The following is a 17,906-nucleotide window of genomic DNA, read 5'->3' as shown; positions in this document are numbered from 1 at the left end:
TCCAGCGCACACATTCCTTCACCAAATCTCACGCACACATTCTATTTTTCTACATCTCCTGTGTATACATGTACAGTGCTTCTGTTCGTCACGTGGTGAAAACTTCTTTGCCCGTTATCCCTTTTCAGATCTACCCCAGGTGTTGAATTCCCACTGTCTCACACTCCCCCCCCCCCCGCTTCTAAATTATTGATCATAGACATGAATGTGACATGCATATCGTGCATCTTTGAAGTACAACACATATCACCTCTGTGCATCGTATCCACACCTGTACAGACACACGAGCTGACGCTTCGAATCAGGTGAATGTTTTAAATTTGTACCGACGCTCACGACTCTGGGTGTCTCTGAAGCCGAGTGGTTTGAAACTTTTCTTTTTTTTTTTTCTCCCTCCTCTCATTGATTCAGTGACCTTCCTCTGTGTGTAGTTCAATGAACCCATTTGCTTAGAGTTAAGAAAAAGCTTTCTACACTCACTATATCATGAATAAAATTTTGAATGTACATGTGGCTCGTCGCTCGTTGTCGCAATCACACTCGGAATGTAGATATTTAACACACACCACAGGTACAGCGGTTAAGAAAGATGCCTGCCACTTTATTTCCCCTCGTGGACAAAAAAGGGTCCAACAATTTTAAGGGAAAGGACACTAAATAAAATACAAAACGGGTCCTCTATAAATGGAGAATATGAAAATACACTTGCCGTCGTGGCTATCAAAAACAGAGTACCGGTATATACAGTGGAAATTGTCCTAAACTACATAGGAGGACGCACAACATGAAGCTCACAGCTGGGTTTCTTCCAGTCACACGCCCAGCCGTTAGGTCTCATGCACACGATCGGTAATTACAAAGACCTCATCCTCACCACGCTTCTCTTGGTTAGAGTTAAAGAAAAGCTTTTTTTTAAAAAAAAAAAAACAAAAAAAAAACAAACTTGTCTGCCTCAGCCTGATTTCCATCAACTGAACTGTGAGGAGGATAAAGTTGTTCATCCACACCGACGGGGATTGGCTTTGTGTTTCCAATCAGCGATGGAGGAGGGCAGCGGAGCCTGAGGGGGGGCGGGGGGGCGGGGGGGGGGGAGGGGGCTGTGCCGCGGACCCCCCTCAGCTGTCCTTGTCTAGCGTGGTGGTGGCCAGGGTCACTGTGGTGATGGGCTGCCCGATGCCGTGCATCTGCATGCGAGCCAGTTTCTTCTGCTCGCACTCCGACACCAGGGTGTTGAGCTCAGCGGCGCTGTAGCCAATCAGAGTCCTCAGGTCACACACAAACTTGTAGACGAAGCGCTTCCCCTGCACCTTGCTGATCATGTCCCCGTCGTAGTAATATCTAAGAGAGCCGGAGAGACACGAGAGAAAGCGTCAAGTCAGAGGAGAGTTCCAGAAATAACACTGACACTGTCATCTCCTCCATTAGTTTTTCTTCTTTTATAAAGATGTCTTGAGTGTACTGAGCAGTCACGAAGCCAGAGGTGAATAAAAAGACCTTAATTAGCCCTTTAAATGTAATCACCCTTCACAGCTTTCTGAAAGACTGAGCTTCACTTCAACCAGTGCATTAGAGCACTCCACAGATGTTCACTGACACCAGCTCGCCCAGCCTGGGGCGAGCTTTAACAGAAACATTCAGTGAGAGGTCACAGAGAGGGAGCTGACCTGAGGGCTCGGCTGAGCTTCTCGTAGTTCATGGTGGGCTTGTTCTTGCGCTGGCCCCACTTCTGAGCCACCAGCTCCGGCTGGTTGAGTTTGAACTCCCCCTCCTCCCCGACCCAGGAGATGCAGTCTCTGGCGTCTTTATCTGTGAGCAGCTCCAGCAGGAACTGCCACAGCTGGATCTGGCCGTTGTTTCCTGACAGTGGGAGGACGGCAGCGTCAGCGTCGAATGTTAAAACATTAATTAAAACATGCACCCGCGGTCAGTAGCTGTTAGCATTTTCAATATTAAAGTTTTTGTGAGCGCAACAATTACAAAAGAATAGTCCAAATTTGCTGACTAAAATATTCTTGAAGCTTGAAGTTTTGCGTCTGTGCACACCGGTGTTAGAACGAGTGTGTGTGTGTGCGCTGTGTGTCTGGCCGTTACCTGTGCGGTTTCCGGGCGAGCTGCGCTCCTCTCCTGAGATGCGAGGAGCACGGGGGCCACGGCTCTGCTTGAGCACTTTGATGGAGGTGTGTGTGTTTACCTGAGCCGGGATTATCTGCACGGCTGGAGAGACAGACGACAGAGTTTTACTGAGAAGAATGAAGGGAGGGTGCTTCATCAGTGAGAAAAGGGACAGCGATGAAGCTACTGCTAACTCAGATCGCTCTCAAGTGAGTTAAACGGTTCCCCAAGTCGTGCACAGTGAGATCACGTACTTCAGGCATAGCTGCAGGTGTTTATAAGATGATTTTGTTTAGAAGCTTTCTGTGAGTGTTTCAGGAGAAGTCTTACGCTGGTCAATAGTGACAGTGGCATCTCCTCCAGACTGGTCCTGACTCGCCAAGACATCTGAAATAGACACGAAGAAGAAGTTCAAAACTGTGTGGAGCTAAAGTCTGACACACACGAGGCAGCTTCAGGCTCACATTTTCCACTCCTCACATTAGAGGAGAGTGTATGATCTGAGCGTCTCTCTGACTTACATTTGCGCAGCAGCTCCAGGTGGCTCCAGAGGATCTCTCCATTCGGTACTTTCAGCAGGAACTCCTCCTGGTTGAAGCCACAGAGCTCTCGACCTGGAATGTGGATGCTGCCTATTTCCATCTCGTCGATGTTGAACTCCTTCATCACCCACACGGCCCAGTGGATGACTTGGTCCGCTGTCCACAGCATGGGGTCTGGATGCAGAGAGTGTTTGGAGTAGTTACTACAGCGTAGCGACAGAGGAAAGTCAGCTCCACACTGAGGTGATGAAGCGCTCCTCACCATATGGGATACCCAGGCGGACCTGCTCTTTGCGATAACCTTCCAGAGCTGCGGCCCAGCGCGTGACCTGCTCCGAGGTCTCATCGGACAGCGCCGATCGCTCCACGGCGATGAGCTGTCCCTCCTCCACCAGCGTGCCCTCCTCTCCCGCGGCGTCCGGATCGATCACCACCTCCACTGTTTCTACCGGCTTCACTATTTCCATGATGTTCAGCTTCTCCTCACCTGAGCGGAGGCGGAACACGGCGCGGGTTTTTAGAGCCACGTCAAACACGACGACTCATGAAGTGATCAGTGAGGAGTTCGACCGGTACCTGGTTTTGTAATGATCTGCAAGCTGAGCTGCACTGTGCCATCTGTCTTTACTCCCTGATCGAAGAGGCTGTGGTCAGGATGAAGCTGAAGGGAAGAATGAAATCACAAATGACAAGAGTCCTCAGACCCCGGAAACACACACACACACAGCTGAAGCCTGCAATGCAAATGTTTACCTGAATGTCCTGTAAGCAAATCTCAAAAGGATCCAGTGAGATATTTAGCCGGGGCTCCAGAAGTTTCTTCAAATTTCCGATTGGCTCTGTGATGTCGATGTCCTGCTGCACCAAATCGGCTGCAGTGATGGTCTGCTCCTCCACGCTGCAGAAAGACGCAAGGAACAACTGAAAAACTGCGCTCCATTCAAATCTAATTCATTTGCTTTTAAAACAATAAAAATCTTTCTTACCCCTCCTCCAGACATGCCTGCTTCTCTCGTTCATCTATCTCGATCTCTATCATCTCTTCGGTTTCACTTTTAGACATTCTGTGAGGAAAACAGAAAGAAACCAACACGTGTTTACACACGTTTTTACTTGGATTGGCGCATCAAAACTTACACTGTCAAAAACTCTGATGTAAAGAAAATAGTGTATATCTCTGAAATAGTTTGAAGTCTAAAGACAAGTGGAGCATTTACACCATCTTCATCTTTTATTAATTACATATTAATTAAAACAATAAATTCCAGATAATAAGCTGAATATACTGTATATCAACATGTTGTTTGTCTGTAGCCACAATTTCAACAGACATGGAGCCGTTTGGTGTTTTTACATTATTAAAACTATTCTCAACATAGAAAAAAAAATCACATTTAACAAATTACTGCATATCCTTACTGAATTAGTGCAAATAATGCAAATCAAAAATAAAGGTATACATATAGAACATTTTTCAAAACCAATGGAAACAATGATGAATTTGATGTACTCTTGAGAAAGGTGTTTGAATGTGGCTGCTTTTATGAGGTAAACATAGATGAAGTTTTGGAAAGGCTTTTGCAATTAAGCAATATTTTCTACAGGTCGGTCAATGGTTCAAAACCACACTAAATTATAAATTCTGACAATTTGGAACCAAAAAGGGTCATGTGAATCCTTTAAATTCTGCTTCTTTGTATGAAAAGTGCCACAAAAAAGTTTATTAGATAATAGACATGTTATTTACCCTGATGTGTGATATACACCCAATGTATAACACAACCTACAACCAGAGGATAATTCTGCTAAATTATCATGTCAGTTTATCAAGACTCATCTGTAAGTAAATTAGGTCTCCCAATTTAATATTTAATTGAGTTTATTTTTAATGAACTCCCTAACTCTTGCAAATAAGCGCTATTTTAAATGAAAGCTACTTTTTTTCCTTAAGTGTTGTCCTGAAATAGAAATCAATAGAAATACACTGAGAAAGCCACAGGTGACGCTGCACAGTGACTTCGACAAATAAACAGCTGGAAGTTCCACGTTGAAACAATCTGAGACCAAATATATAGCAGGATCAACAGATTAAATTCAACTTTTGCTTCAAAAAGTTCCAGAAAATCAGAAATGTAAACTTCACGGGAAGTCTTCCTGAAGTAGCACATGATCAGAGTCTGTACAGTATGAGGGGGAAAAGACGCCAAAACGTTGACCACACACTGAAACTTTAATACATCTGGAGTGTGTTTGGAGCTGGGGGTATTTAAATCTGCCCCGGTGCGCGCGGGGTAAACACACGGGGCAGTTTGAGGCTGCCAAGGCCTCTGAGCCTCGACTCCTCATTGGCCGTCCGGGACAGTTCACTGGCTGCTAACGTTAGCCAACTCGAGGGCGAGGCTGCGGCGTCTAAAGGCCGGCTGCCGGGCCCGAGGACCCCGCTCGGCTCGTAGGCTGGGAAACGTGCGGGGGGAAGAAATCCCCCAGAAAAGTGTTGTAAACACCCGGGGCCACATGTTAGTGCTGCGGGGCGGCGGGCCTGCGGTTCAGACAAGTTAGCTTCAATATAGCAGCGCGGGGCGAGGCAGCATTACACAACCCGGAGCTCCGCGAGCGACAAACAACCCGCTAAATATCCCAAAAACCCCGCCGCGCTCACTAAATCTGACAAATCCTCCCCGAATCGCACTTTAACCGAGCTCGAAGAAAACTTTTGAAACGGAAATAGAATAAACGGAAACAAAACAGCATAGGGCAAATGGAAAGGAGCCGGAAATCCTGGCTAAAGGTTTACAGCGCAGCGAGACTTCCGAGAGAAGCTCATCCGCACCAACCGGGGACTTCAAGAGGAAAACCAGCACCGGGAAACCACCGAGACGAGCCCGACACGCTCCAGCAAGCTCCCGTTAGACATTTTGACAGCCGCCGGGGGTGAAAGGCGCGGGTTTGATCGCCTTTGGGTGCGTACGCAGTGAGTGTTTGTGACCGGGCTGCGTCTCCACGGACTGTTAGCCGCGCAGCTAGCTCTCCACCGGATCAACAAACTAACCTGTTCTCTTTATCCAGCTAACCGGGAGGCACCGGGGTCAGCCCGTTTAGCAGCCGCACTCCGGCGTTTGTCGGTGGGGGGGAAAAGTTATCTGCTGTCGTCCAAACGTGTGTGCCTCGGGTTTTTTTTTTTAAGGGGGGTGGGTGGGCGGGCGGCCTCTTTCCCGTTAAGCTGACGAGGAGCAGCAGCAAGCGGCTAGCGATGTTAGCTTCACAAAATAGCGGGAAGAGTCGGAGCGCGACGACCAGACCCCCCCTCCCCTCCTTCTCCTCCACCCTCCTCCGGTTGAACACCGTCCAGCTCCCCCCCACACACCTCCTCAAACCGCCTCCGTCCCACCAACGCTCATACCTCCGGGTCGTTCAGGACGTGGAGAGAGGCTGCGGGGGAGTTCAGCTGAGGCAGGGAAGCATCCACAGCCACTCGGCCGAGTCGTTTCATGCAAGTTTTGGGCCCCAGCGAGGAGGGCGGAGACTAACCGGCAACTCACGCTTACCTTAAAAATCTAAAACAACCACGAATCTGTTTACTAGTGTCTGCCAAGCCCCTGCTGCAGCTTAAACACGATGCTTTGTAACCCAAAAAGCTCCACAGTGCTCTCCTAAAACCCACCTGATCATCAATGTAATGTGAAACTTTATCTTTAAAGATATTATAATAACATACTGTACACATTGGGGTCCTATGTCCGTGTAATGAGACCTTAGGTTTTTTGTGAGATATTTAAAGCGTTTGCAACAGGTGTAAGGGGATTTCCATTAAACCTCCCTTCCACCGCCACTGTGTGTATAAACAATAGAATATAGAAGTTTATTTTTCCATTCGTGTCATTCAAAATGTGAAACATATTTCAGATTTTAAGCAGTGTCATCAACATATCCCTTTATTTCGTTACCTTATGTCAAAATACCATAATTCAAACTTGAAATTAAAAATAATGATAAATGTCTAAGATTACATTGAGTGTAGAGCTGTAGTCTGTTTCTGTCAGTGTCATTTTCACCATTTTTTTCCTGTAAATATTTGCATTTTTTTGGTCCTGCCTCCTCATGAATATTGTCTCTTGTTTTTTGTTTTTTTGTTTCCACTTCTAACTGTGGTCATTTTGCAGGTTTTAGTTGCTTTGTGCCTCTTTGTGGTTATTTTATCTCGGTATTGTTTTGTATGTCTGCTTTTTGTCAGTTCTGCTGTTTTTTCTTTTCTATCTGTTCAGAAGTTTTCAGAAAACAGATGAAGATGTATAAAGCCCATAAAAAATGCTTACTTTCTCCAGTTCAGCCATGATTTTTTTTCTTGAAAACTGCCGACTTTAGACTTTGTTTTGTCTCTTTCCAGTTTCAGGTTCGGCTTTCAGTTTCGATAGGTATGACATTCCTCTAAAATTATGGCAGTTGTGAAATATTATTATTTCCAGGTTTTGAGAGTGTTTGGGTCAGTCTAAAATGTTTTTCACTTGGATGTGATAGTCGCTTTAAATATCTTTTGTTTTAAAAACTGATCTTCCTTGCGTTGTGGCAATGTGTGAATGCTTTTCAGTGTCCGGTAATCCAGACCAACCCTCTTATGGATGTTCTGTTCCAGGTGCGTGCTCCTGCTGAGTACTTCAAACCAGATTTAAAATTTGCTTCAGGCGATTAAAAAAAATATTTATCCCAAATTTGCTTGTCTTTTTCAAAAGTTCAACTGCAAATGATCAAATGCTGTGGCCCGATTTTTAACTAAATGTATATGAACGTATACGCAGGTTAATTTCAGGATCGACTTGAAGTGTACAAGCTGCCTGCTGCCTGTTGTGTTCGCTCTCTTTTTGCTTTATTTGGACTTTTTTTTAATCAGTTTTAGTTTCCATTAAGGAATTTCCCTCTCTGGTGAATAATGTAATTCCACCCCCCTCTGATCTGCACCCCCACTCTTCTGTTGAATTACTTTTCTCACATTGGGATGGTGGAGTGGTTCGTGTTCTTGCCTTCACAGCAAGGTCATGGATTCAAGTACTGGTGCAGGGTTTGGTGAGTGTAGGTTTTCTCCCACAAAAACATGCTTGTCATGTTGGTGACCCAGAACTGTGAATGTCAGTGTGTTTGGTTTTCTGTCTTTCTGATCGACGGGTGTCCCGTTCAGAATGCACTTACCATGTAGTAAACTGATTACAACCCTAAACAGGTACTTCAGTACTGATGATGGATGCAAATGATTAAACTTGTATATTAACTTGTAAACATTAAAATGTCTCAATAAAACAGTCTGTTTAATTCACGTTTGACTCGTTTAGTTTTTTATTTTCATGTATGAAAATATAAGTGTTTGCTGAGATCTGTCAGTTTTTTGAAGAAATGTATTTTATTGTGTAAAATGAGTAACTTTCACAAACACACTTCAGCTGGTTAAGAAGCTGTATTTTTTGTTCAGTTATGTATAACTGATCATTTACGTGCAGTTTCAGGCTTCCTTGTGAAGTAAACTACTTTAACTGCGTTGTTAAATCATATGTTGATGTTTTTGTTCACTTTAAGGTTGGTTTTATTTCAACCGGAAATGACAATTGACCCATATTTCCGTTTTTGCTGTCAAAATAAAGGCAGTCAAATTAGTGTTTTTTTTATAGCATGGATTTTGGTTTTTATTTATGGTGTACTGATGCGTTGATATGGTTTAATTTTAAAGTTATGAAATCACACTAAGGAAGCACTCGAAAAAAAATAAACCATGAAGTTGTGAGAACATGGTAAATCTTCAAAATCAAGTATATTATAGTTGTAAATTGATTTCAGTTGATTTTGTCATTTGTTAAACAATTGTTGAATGGCACAGATTGTTCAATAAATCAGACTTCAGGAGAGGCTTGTGTTGAACTACAAAGGTAGCGAGTACGTGCTTTTATTGTGAAGGTCGCCGGAAGTGCCGGCTCATTGCGCTCGGGCCGGGGCGAGCCAACATGGCGGAGTACTTGGCCTCCATTTTTGGGACAGAAAAGGATAAGTAAGTAATGAATAACGGCTTCATTGTTCGTCAGGGACTCTTCCGTCCATGTCGGCCACAGCCCGGACAGAATAGCTCTGAAAAATGAGACGTTACTCTGAAGTTTCTGGCTATAAATGCTGCAATGGCATTAGCAGATAGCGTTAGCATGCTAGCCTCTATCATTAAAAGCGCGCGGCTAGTGCACAGTTAAAGCAGCTGCTGTAACATCTGGGCTAACCGATCACTGGGAAATAACCACTTTCACTGTGACTGAATATAGTTATTCTACCACTGAGTCCTTCTCGGGAATCGTCTACTGTCTGTCGTTGGGCTAGCTTCAGCGCTCTGAAGCCCACACGTCTTTGTTTGAATGGGAAACACATGGACTGACGCTGAAACGAGGAAATCTGCTTCAGCCACTTCACCCAAAGCAAACTTTATCCCCTCTACTTCACCTTACTTTGCAGGCTACAAAGTCTTCACTTTACTCAATAACCTTAAGAATTCCCTGTCTATGTCTGGGTAGACTGGATTTCAAAATAGAGTCTAAAACAATGTGATTTATGGTTAAAAGGTTAAAACTTCGAGGTTAAAAACCCGAAATGTCAGGATGTCTTGTTTTTCCGCATCATGTAAGATATACACACATATATATATATATATATATATATATATATATATATATATATATATATATATATATATATATACATGAATTGAGAATGAAACGGTTTGTTATAAGAACGTATACGTTTTATAGTTGAATAGAAAATACTTTGACCGTCTTACTCTACACTGAAGAATCTTTGTCAGTTCATCCAAATCAAAAATAAAGAAGTAAACAATCATTTGCAAAAGGCTTAACTCTGACTGATATACGTGGAAATGAATTGACAGAAAAAAACACCTCAAAATACTATTTACAGGGCAGAGCTGCAGAGTCTTAGGTTATCCTACTGCTCTGTACTGCACTGTGACGGCACGAGTCTGATGCAGAAGGTACACTTGCTGTTGACCAGGACATCGTGGAGATAGTGACAGTCACTCCTCAAGACGGACCTCAGTTTGCAGTCATCTCTGAGACCACCTGAACAGAGTCTATCTCCTCCCTCCACCATGTCACTGGCCCTTCCTGTAAAGCGCTTTTTCCCCCCATATATATCATATTACTGGTTAAGACCAGTTCTGTTTGGTTTCAAGTTGCATGTGTCCTCTGAGCTACACATCAACATACAGCATAAGGGTGAGATGCTTCTAAACTTGCATAACTGCTGAGATTACTGTGAAGAAGTGTTATGTTTTCAAGTCTTCTTGATGTATTTTCCACCCACTTTCAATGTGGGTGTCACTTTTCTCAAACATAACATTTGTTAAACAATTCAGCTGTTTTGTATGTGTTGACTTTGTCTTTTATTAATTTTCCTCCTCCTTACCTTTCATTCAGGGTCAACTGCTCTTTTTATTTTAAAATTGGTGCCTGCCGACATGGAGACCGCTGCTCCAGGTTACACAATAAGCCAACATTTAGCCAGGTAACAATCACAATCCAGTCATTTATTTATTTTTAATCGACAAGACACATGTAGTGAACTTTTAATCGATCCATATCCAGCAGTCTTTGTAGCTCTTCCTGTTTGTCACTGTGCTCTGATAAACTATAAATTACTTTTATTTGTTTCAGACAATTGCCCTCCTGAATATTTACCGGAACCCTCAGAACAGTGCCCAGTCCGCTGACGGACTCACCTGTGAGTAATGCTCTAATCCAGTCAATCTACCATATTGTCTTGGTCCTGGACGCTCATGCTGTTCGCTCTGTGAGGTTCATGACGGTTGGCTCACTCGCTCAGGGTCGTGAAGTCGCAGTTCAGCTGAACCTAGGCTTTGTTTTCGTGTCATTAATATTACGCTGCTAAAGAGACGCTCTTAATGGCTGAATCATTGTGAGATGCTTTTTGAAACACGTTCAGTTTATTTCCAGCAACTGTGTGCAGGAACACCTGAGAATTGAGTTGACCTGATTCATAACTGTTATGAAGACGCTGAAAGTGGCTCTAAAACCTCTGCACATAACAAACTTGAGTGGATGAATTAAGCCCCTCTCTGACACTCGTGGTGGGTGTACTGCTGGTGTGAACATGGTTAATGGGGAGCCGGGTCAGACAACCTGCCTGTGCACCAGGTTTGCTGTTGAATCCCACTGCACCATATACCACATAATGTCCACGATACATTTCACCAAAGGCTTACTGTACTGCTGTAAACGAGATTTTTCCATGTTATTTGCATTCAGGCAAAATGTTTGACCAGTCAGTCTGAACTGCGCTCCCCTCGGGGGAAGAGCGCACGGAGAGAGAGCTCGGTGAGGTGAAGAGGAACACTTGGCAAAGACAAGCCGACTTTCTGTTGTTTGCATCTCTGAATGTAAAGAAGAAGAACATGACCACCTTTTATCGATTTGTTTGAGTTTACATTCCCAGTGTCCGGTCAGATTGTGATCGTGGACAAACATCAGATGTTTTAAATGTTGACTCGACTCAGTAATAGTTTCAAACTGTCATTTTAAAGTAGCTGCAGCCTGGTAAGATGCAGAAAAGAAAGAGCTTCTGCTGATCTGGGGTAAGGTTGTTTTAAAAGATTGTGGCTTGACCTTTGTTTACCTGGCCGTGCTCAGTTGGCTGAAGGCAGTCGCACTTTAATGGGTTTCAACAACCAGTTCAACAGGTCAGTTTCAGAGTGAAAATACGATGCCGAGCTGATCTTATCTCCACATGGGAAACAGTAGTGGATTCAAACCGCTGTTTGCTGAACGGAGACAGGAAATGTTTTCTCACAAAACAATGAATTTCCCAGTCAGTTTTATGCCTGTTTACTGTTTATTCTTGTCAACCACCAGGTGCCATCAGCGACATGGAGATGCAGGAGCATTACGACGAGTTTTTTGAGGTAAATTGTGACGTCGGGCTTCTGCCTCAACAGAACAGAAGCTTTTCTTCTTGAGTCAGTCTTCAAAGCGTGTCTCGTCATTTAGTCGTTTTTCCGTTCCCCCTGAAGCTGAAGTAGCCCTCTCATCTTCACAGGAAGTCTTCACAGAGATGGAAGAAAAGTACGGAGAAGTGGAGGAAATGAACGTATGTGACAACCTCGGGGACCACCTAGTTGGGAATGTGTATGTGAAGGTGAGTGTCGGGTCTCAGAGCCACAGTGTTGCTGTTACTTTTTTGTTTCTTTACTATGAGAACAATTTATCTCACCTCTTGAAACTCACACACTCGCCTCCACGTTCGGCAGTTGCACATACTACTCTCACCGGGATGTGTGAAGCCAAACCTTTATGGATGGAAGCAGTTAACCTTGATTTGTTGCTGTTGCAGTATTTTATTGAGTTAACAAGCAGATTGCAGAGGATAGATCTGCTGCGCTCTACTTTTTTTACCTTTTTACCGCTCTGCCTTTGTTTCTTCGGCGGGTTCTGGTTTGGCTTCCTTTATTCTGTTCATGTGATTTTTCAAAGTCCTGCGCCAGAGCTCTCGGTTCTCTCCTCATCTTTACTCTGCGTTGTCTCGATGGTCCTCCTGCAGTTTCGGTATGAAGAGGACGCAGAGAAAGCTGTGATAGATCTGAATAACCGGTGGTTCAATGGGCAGCCCATCCACGCTGAACTCTCTCCGGTCACAGATTTCAGAGAAGCCTGCTGTCGTCAGTACGAAATGGGGTGAGTGAGCTTAATAAAAAAAAAAAACACACACCAGGAGAGGATTTCATTGGGGGAAAAAATGCAGAACAAAAAACAGAAAACCTGAAGAGTCTCATTCACCATATGAAGCCATGTGTATTTTAAACATTGTTTTCAATACTAATTATCGCACAATACACAACATCACATCAGATGAAACCTTAGAAGCCACAAATTGAAATGAACATACATTAAAGAGTTCAGGTTTCATCACACAGGAGATACGGGAACCTGCACGGTTCACCGTTTCTCTGAAATGAACCCACACTCACACCTGCACCCTCACAAGGATCACATCACTTTACAATGAGAGCGGCAAACATGGCGTGAAAAAAAGGTTCAATCTGTCCCACTGGATGACCTTTCACCCCTCCATCCTCCTAAATCACTTCATCCAGTCCATGATTACAGGCCAAATAAACTCATCCCGGATAATCAGATCTGGATGAAGTGCAGAAAGAAAACAAAAAAATTAGAGACCGCTTCAATAAAGAAACTGCTGTTCCCATCTTGTCCACTGGGGGTCTCCCTGTTTCATCTAGTTTAATTTTTAGGTTGTTTCTAATAGATTAGTGAAAAGGTTTTGTGTATTTGTCTGTTTTTGCACTTCAGTGAAGTGGATGTGTTTCGTTTTCACTGTTTCGAGGTCGTCAAACTCTCATTTTTCTGGTCGGGACAGATTGAGATGAGACTGTCAAAAAATCTGTTCAAGTAGCAGTTTCCTCATAACAACCCAGTGTTTTCTGACTGCCTGGACCTTCTGTCCCCCCTCAGGGAATGCACTCGTGGGGGTTTTTGTAACTTCATGCACCTGAAGCCCATCTCTCGCGAACTGAGGAGAGAGCTGTACGGCCGTCGCAGGAAGGGGTAAAACACACGTTCCGCTTCGTCATGCAGACACCTGGATGACTCTTACCAGCTGGCGGCAGTTTCTAATGGCGCTCTCTCTCTCTCTCTCTCTCTCTCTCCCTCTCCCCCCCTGCAGCCGCCACAGGTCCCGGTCCCGGTCCAGAGACAGGCGGTCTCGCTCCAGGGACAGAGGCCGGGGAGGCGGCCGCGACCACGAGCGACCGCGCCGCGACAGAGACAGAGAACGCTCCGGACGCTTCTGAGCCGCCGACCACGACCTCTCACTCCCCCCCCCCTCCTCCCTCCCCGTGTCCACGCTCCTCTTTTATAAGTTTGTACCCACCAGACCCGATCCCGGACTAACTGTTAGGTACCCAGTTTGGAAGCTGTGACAGCATCGACGGTCTCGTTTTGTCTTGATTTCTGAAAGTGACTCTCACCTCATTAAATTTCACTTTTTTTCTTAACAAGCCTGATTTCTGTTTTCATTTATTATTCAGCAGTAGTCCTCAGAGTAAACGTAATCGCCCATGTTTATGTAGCTTGATTTAGTTGGTTTAGTTTTCAGGCAAGCAGCTTGATAAACTTTTCATTTGCAGAGGAGAAGTCTGAGAAATGCTCATTAATGCTTGATGATTCCTGCAGGAGCGCAGTCAGCGATGACATACACACCAAATTTAGCACTGTGAGTGACACATCTGTTAAGCCCATTTATTCTGTGTTTGGTCTGTTTCTTAAATAATTTGCTGTAGAAGCGTTTAAGTTTGTTTCACATGAAATGATGCATTTCTGTACCTTCTAATTAAAGGGAGGTGTATGAAGTCACTAGTATTTTTGCAATATATTATTCTTCTGAAGATGAACAATTATCTGGAGTTGTATTTGGCCAAAAATAAGCAGATGCAAATATTTTCATTTTCACAGTGAATATTTTCTTATTGAGAAGCACCTTTTGTTTGAATACTGGGATAAAAATACATTTCTGTTAAGATTGAAGCTGAGTTTTGATCGTGGAAATTTGGTGAAAAGTCTTTGATAAGCATCGGTGAAAAAATGTACGAATTGTATATTAAGAAAAACATCTGCTTTGACATTTCGAATGAAACAATTCTTTTACCAAAACAGACATATATTGGGTCAACTTTGAGTTTTAAGTAACAACTGAAGAGCAGAAATTACAAATGAAATAGAGTAGTAAAATGTATTTTGGAATAATATATAAAATAATATTTTGAACGTAACGACCATCATTTAGGGAGATGACGGTGTGTCTAATAACTACGCTGACCACTATGCCCCATTTATTATGACAGTGTTGGCTGCAGCTATTCCACTTCAACAGTATATGACCAGATAAAGTGTCTTTACTTGTTAAATTACTTTCAAAATGTTAGTTTGGTGTTGATTCTAACATTTTAGGACATTATTGACCAAAATATCACACATTTTAACTTATGGGTTGCTTCACTGCTTTCTCCATGTCTTCATGTGTAATGTGTCATTTCCCCAGAGGGGGGCAGCAGAGACCCACAGCTGAGGCAGTGGCTCAGCGTGTGTGTGTGTGTTTGTTCGTGTGTGTGTGTGTGTGTGTGTGTGTGTGTGTGTGTGTGTGTGTGTGTGTGTGTGTGTGTGTGTGTGTCAGTCAGAGGCTTGGATCCCACAGGAGTGGTTTTCTCAGATTTCTCTCAGATTTTCCAATCATCCGACAACAAATAGACACGAAACTGCCACGAGGGACTCAAAATGACCAAAAAGAGGGGAATAAACCAAAAAAAGGTAAAACCAGATTCAAGACAGAGAGAACGATGACCAATAGACCCGGATGGACCATCAGGAGCTGCAGAAGAGGAAAGATGCAAACAAGCTCAGAGATGCACAACGATCATTAAGAGAGACAAAGTAATGTCAGAGAGACACAAAAGGACCATAAACAGCTCCGAACTGTCCTCAAAGATACAAATCAGCTAAAAACAGGCACAAAATTAGCACTGAGAGAGGTAAAGTGGACTCTTGCATCTCCACCTAGAGCCACAAAAATAATCAAAAAAAAAAAGGAAGGCAGGTGTTAAAAAAGGGAAACGACTCCTGAGAGTGAAGAGCAACACAGATGCAACAATTAAGAAATACGCTCAAAGAGGATCAACTGAGTGGCCTGTTACATGCAAGAGAAATTAGAAATAGATGTATTTTTTTCTGTGAAAGGTTATTTTCAGTAGTGAATTTGTAGTTAAATGATCTTCAGTTCTAACTTTTCTCAATATCCGGTCTCAAACTGAAATGAATCAGTTTAATTGATATGAAGTTTTGTGCCACTGGTGACTTTTTGCACTCAGAAATCACGAGTGACTCATTCTAGGTGTTTACGAGAGCCAGATTAAAATAACAGCTCCGGTTTCACCGATCCCTGACGTCAGGTGGACGCGTGGCTCGCTGGAGGCCGGAACCGCCAGCCTCATCATCAAACAGTGTCGATCCGGAGGTGAAAAGTAGTCAGAACACAGAAGATCAGCTGCAGATTAGATAACACATCACGCAGCACCTGGACTCCATCCCCCACTCCGAACTCCGACGTCACGGGGTCATCCCAGAGGTCACCAGGCAGCACAGTGACGTGGGTCTCTTCTGATCAGCAAAGCGAGGCTGATTTCATGACACGAGTCAAAAAAAAAATCTGCGACAAAGATTTCTTACTTCTCTGATCTAAATAGCAGCACTAAACGGAACGCCGCCTTCACACAGCGACTTGGCCAAATCTCAATTCAGTCATTGGTTAAATGCAGTCAGTTTAAAATCCAAAGCCTGTATTTAAAAGGTATCATATGTGAGTTATGTCGTGTAAAATATTTAAATCGGCGAAGTAAAGAAAGCGAGCAGCTAGCTGCAGCCTCGTCAGACCTGTAATACCATTTTATACCAGAAGATGGTACAGTGAGCTAATAAACCACCTGAAGAATTAATTAACTTAAGACCACTTCCATAAATATGAACTAAACGCCAGTATGTTACACAGTTTGAGCTTTTGCTGCTCCTTTGCATCAGGTTCTTCTATTGCACACACCCAATCTAAATTTGATTTATAACGTTTCATTTCCATCATGTGGGTTAATTAAGGACGCTGCACTGATCCCTCTGCAAAAATCAGACGCACTCTGGAGCTTTGATAGAATTTGCTGGAAATGTTTTACAAAAAAATATAATCGTGGACAAACCGGATCTGAGATCCTCCCATGCAGACATGTCGGATGGAGCTGGTTTCAGGCTGCTGGTGCATCATGACCTCTGCGGATCGAGGGTCATGCTGGGAGAACCTCCTGCAGTAATGAGTCGGTTCAGGTGTCACTCCTCCGGCAAACAGGAGTTTAGTGGATTAGTAAACACGAAGCCTCGGCTGCCATCGGGCTCGGTGAGCAGGAGATGGAGAACATTGCATTAAACCTGTAAGTAGATCAATGTGCTCCGAACACAAACCTCATTAAGTGTAACTTCATCGCTAATGTCATGAAAACTAATAAACATTTTACAAACATTTCACTTTAATACTACACGTGTTTTCAGTTCATCTGTGCACAGCGTGATTTATGTCTGAGTTTGTTCTTTTTTTAATGATGGTTCTGCCTTTTCTGCCCTGTGGATGGTAAACAGCACAGTCTCTATTTCTTTGCTAAGAACATGAATTAATTCGTTGTTTCCTGATTTTGAAACGCTTTAATTTGCTCTGGCTGGTTTCTCTTCCTCTTTCCTCCATAAAACATCCTATTAGAGCCTGAAAAGGTAAACACAATATCATTTTCCCCTCGTTTTGACGGCGATAGGATCTGTTTAGCTGCCGGGGTTTTGGCTGCCTCTTGACGTAAAGGAGGAAACGAAACGGTTTTCAGAATCAACAGGTCATCTGAAGTGTGTGACTGGCCGCTGAAACACACTCAGACCTTTCACAAATGAAGTATGACGCACATCCAGTCCAGTTCATCTCACTCTCTCAATGCTGCCTTTGCCTCTGGAGAATAATTGCTGCGTTAGAGGTTAATTATTTGCCTCAGGCTCGACGCCTCGGATTGACTAATCAGGTATAGGACCGAGCTCAGAAAGACCTTCACAGACAGAGAAGATTACAAGTGACGTGAGACGCAGCGGGGGCCTTGAGGATCAGTTGGCGAACAGCAAAATCAACTCAATATAATGAGACACTCTTTCTTTCTTTTTCTGATTTACCACGGTGGGAAAGACGTTCGGGGTTTAATTGCATAAAGCAGGGATTTTAATCTTCGGTTTTCCAGATTATGAAACCTAAATAGTTTAATTGCTCTGAGGTAACTCTGTGCGTAAGAGAGGTTGCATGAATAAATTCCACATCATTGCACACAGCATTCCTGCAGCTCTTGTCTTCAAAAAGTCTTCGGTGAAGCATCATATCACATCCAGTCTGCTTCTGTCTGTGCACTTTATTTATTTATTTTTGCAGAAACCAAAAGTAGAGCACGACCACAGAATGAACAACATGCACCCATAAAGAAGAAGCCATTTTCCGCAGAGGGAAATCATCCGGATGAGTAATTTGAAGTGACAAAATCCATCCGTGACCTCTCCACACGAGCTGCTTCTTTTCTGGAAAAGACCTCACTCACTTTTCCTCATCTCTCCGGCCTGTCAGCAGCGT

At 43.6% G+C, this 17,906-nt stretch overlaps 2 protein-coding genes across 5 annotated transcripts; one reads left to right on the top strand and one right to left on the bottom strand.

The window, feature by feature from the left end:
- Positions 1–922: 922 nt before the first annotated feature.
- gabpa (GA binding protein transcription factor subunit alpha) lies at positions 923–6,177 on the bottom strand. 4 transcript variants are annotated; one of them, XM_030111144.1, is made up of 10 exons: positions 6,055–6,177; positions 3,641–3,718; positions 3,408–3,552; positions 3,231–3,315; positions 2,917–3,141; positions 2,634–2,828; positions 2,443–2,499; positions 2,092–2,214; positions 1,665–1,857; positions 923–1,338 (listed from the first exon to the last, which is right to left on the bottom strand). In XM_030111144.1, exons 2-10 carry the CDS (start codon positions 3,715–3,717, stop codon positions 1,116–1,118), a joined length of 1,323 nt encoding a protein of 440 aa, XP_029967004.1. In that variant the 5' UTR covers position 3,718; positions 6,055–6,177; the 3' UTR covers positions 923–1,115. The 4 variants fall into 4 exon arrangements, with proteins under 4 accessions (XP_029967004.1, XP_029967005.1, XP_029967006.1 ...); XM_030111145.1 differs by having other exon boundaries at positions 6,019–6,158; XM_030111146.1 differs by lacking the exon at positions 6,055–6,177 and adding an exon at positions 5,489–5,935.
- Positions 6,178–8,602: 2,425 nt separating this feature from the next.
- On the top strand, positions 8,603–13,719 carry u2af1 (U2 small nuclear RNA auxiliary factor 1). Its single transcript, XM_030111147.1, has 8 exons — positions 8,603–8,682; positions 10,109–10,196; positions 10,346–10,412; positions 11,561–11,610; positions 11,745–11,843; positions 12,246–12,379; positions 13,175–13,267; positions 13,386–13,719. Exons 1-8 carry the CDS (start codon positions 8,639–8,641, stop codon positions 13,510–13,512), a joined length of 702 nt encoding a protein of 233 aa, XP_029967007.1. The 5' UTR covers positions 8,603–8,638; the 3' UTR covers positions 13,513–13,719.
- The last annotated feature ends 4,187 nt before the right edge of the window (positions 13,720–17,906 follow it).

This window comes from Salarias fasciatus, chromosome 16 (genome assembly GCF_902148845.1).
Source record: "Salarias fasciatus chromosome 16, fSalaFa1.1, whole genome shotgun sequence".
Classification (NCBI taxonomy): Eukaryota; Metazoa; Chordata; class Actinopteri; order Blenniiformes; family Blenniidae; genus Salarias; species Salarias fasciatus.
The sequence above is the reverse complement of the archived record's forward strand: the minus strand, read 5'-3'. Positions and strand labels throughout refer to the sequence as shown.

Coding starts and splice junctions, on each gene's coding strand:
- gabpa (XM_030111144.1), bottom strand. CDS start 3,717: ATGTCTAAAAGTGAAACCGAAGAGATGATAGAGATCGAGATAGATGAA. Junction 3,142..3,230: donor GCAGATCATTACAAAACCAG/GTACCGGTCGAA, acceptor GCCTCCGCTCAG/GTGAGGAGAAGCTGAACATC. Junction 1,858..2,091: donor CTCGCCCGGAAACCGCACAG/GTAACGGCCAGA, acceptor TCCCACTGTCAG/GAAACAACGGCCAGATCCAG.
- u2af1 (XM_030111147.1), top strand. CDS start 8,639: ATGGCGGAGTACTTGGCCTCCATTTTTGGGACAGAAAAGGATAA. Junction 10,197..10,345: donor ATAAGCCAACATTTAGCCAG/GTAACAATCACA, acceptor TATTTGTTTCAG/ACAATTGCCCTCCTGAATAT. Junction 11,844..12,245: donor TTGGGAATGTGTATGTGAAG/GTGAGTGTCGGG, acceptor GTCCTCCTGCAG/TTTCGGTATGAAGAGGACGC.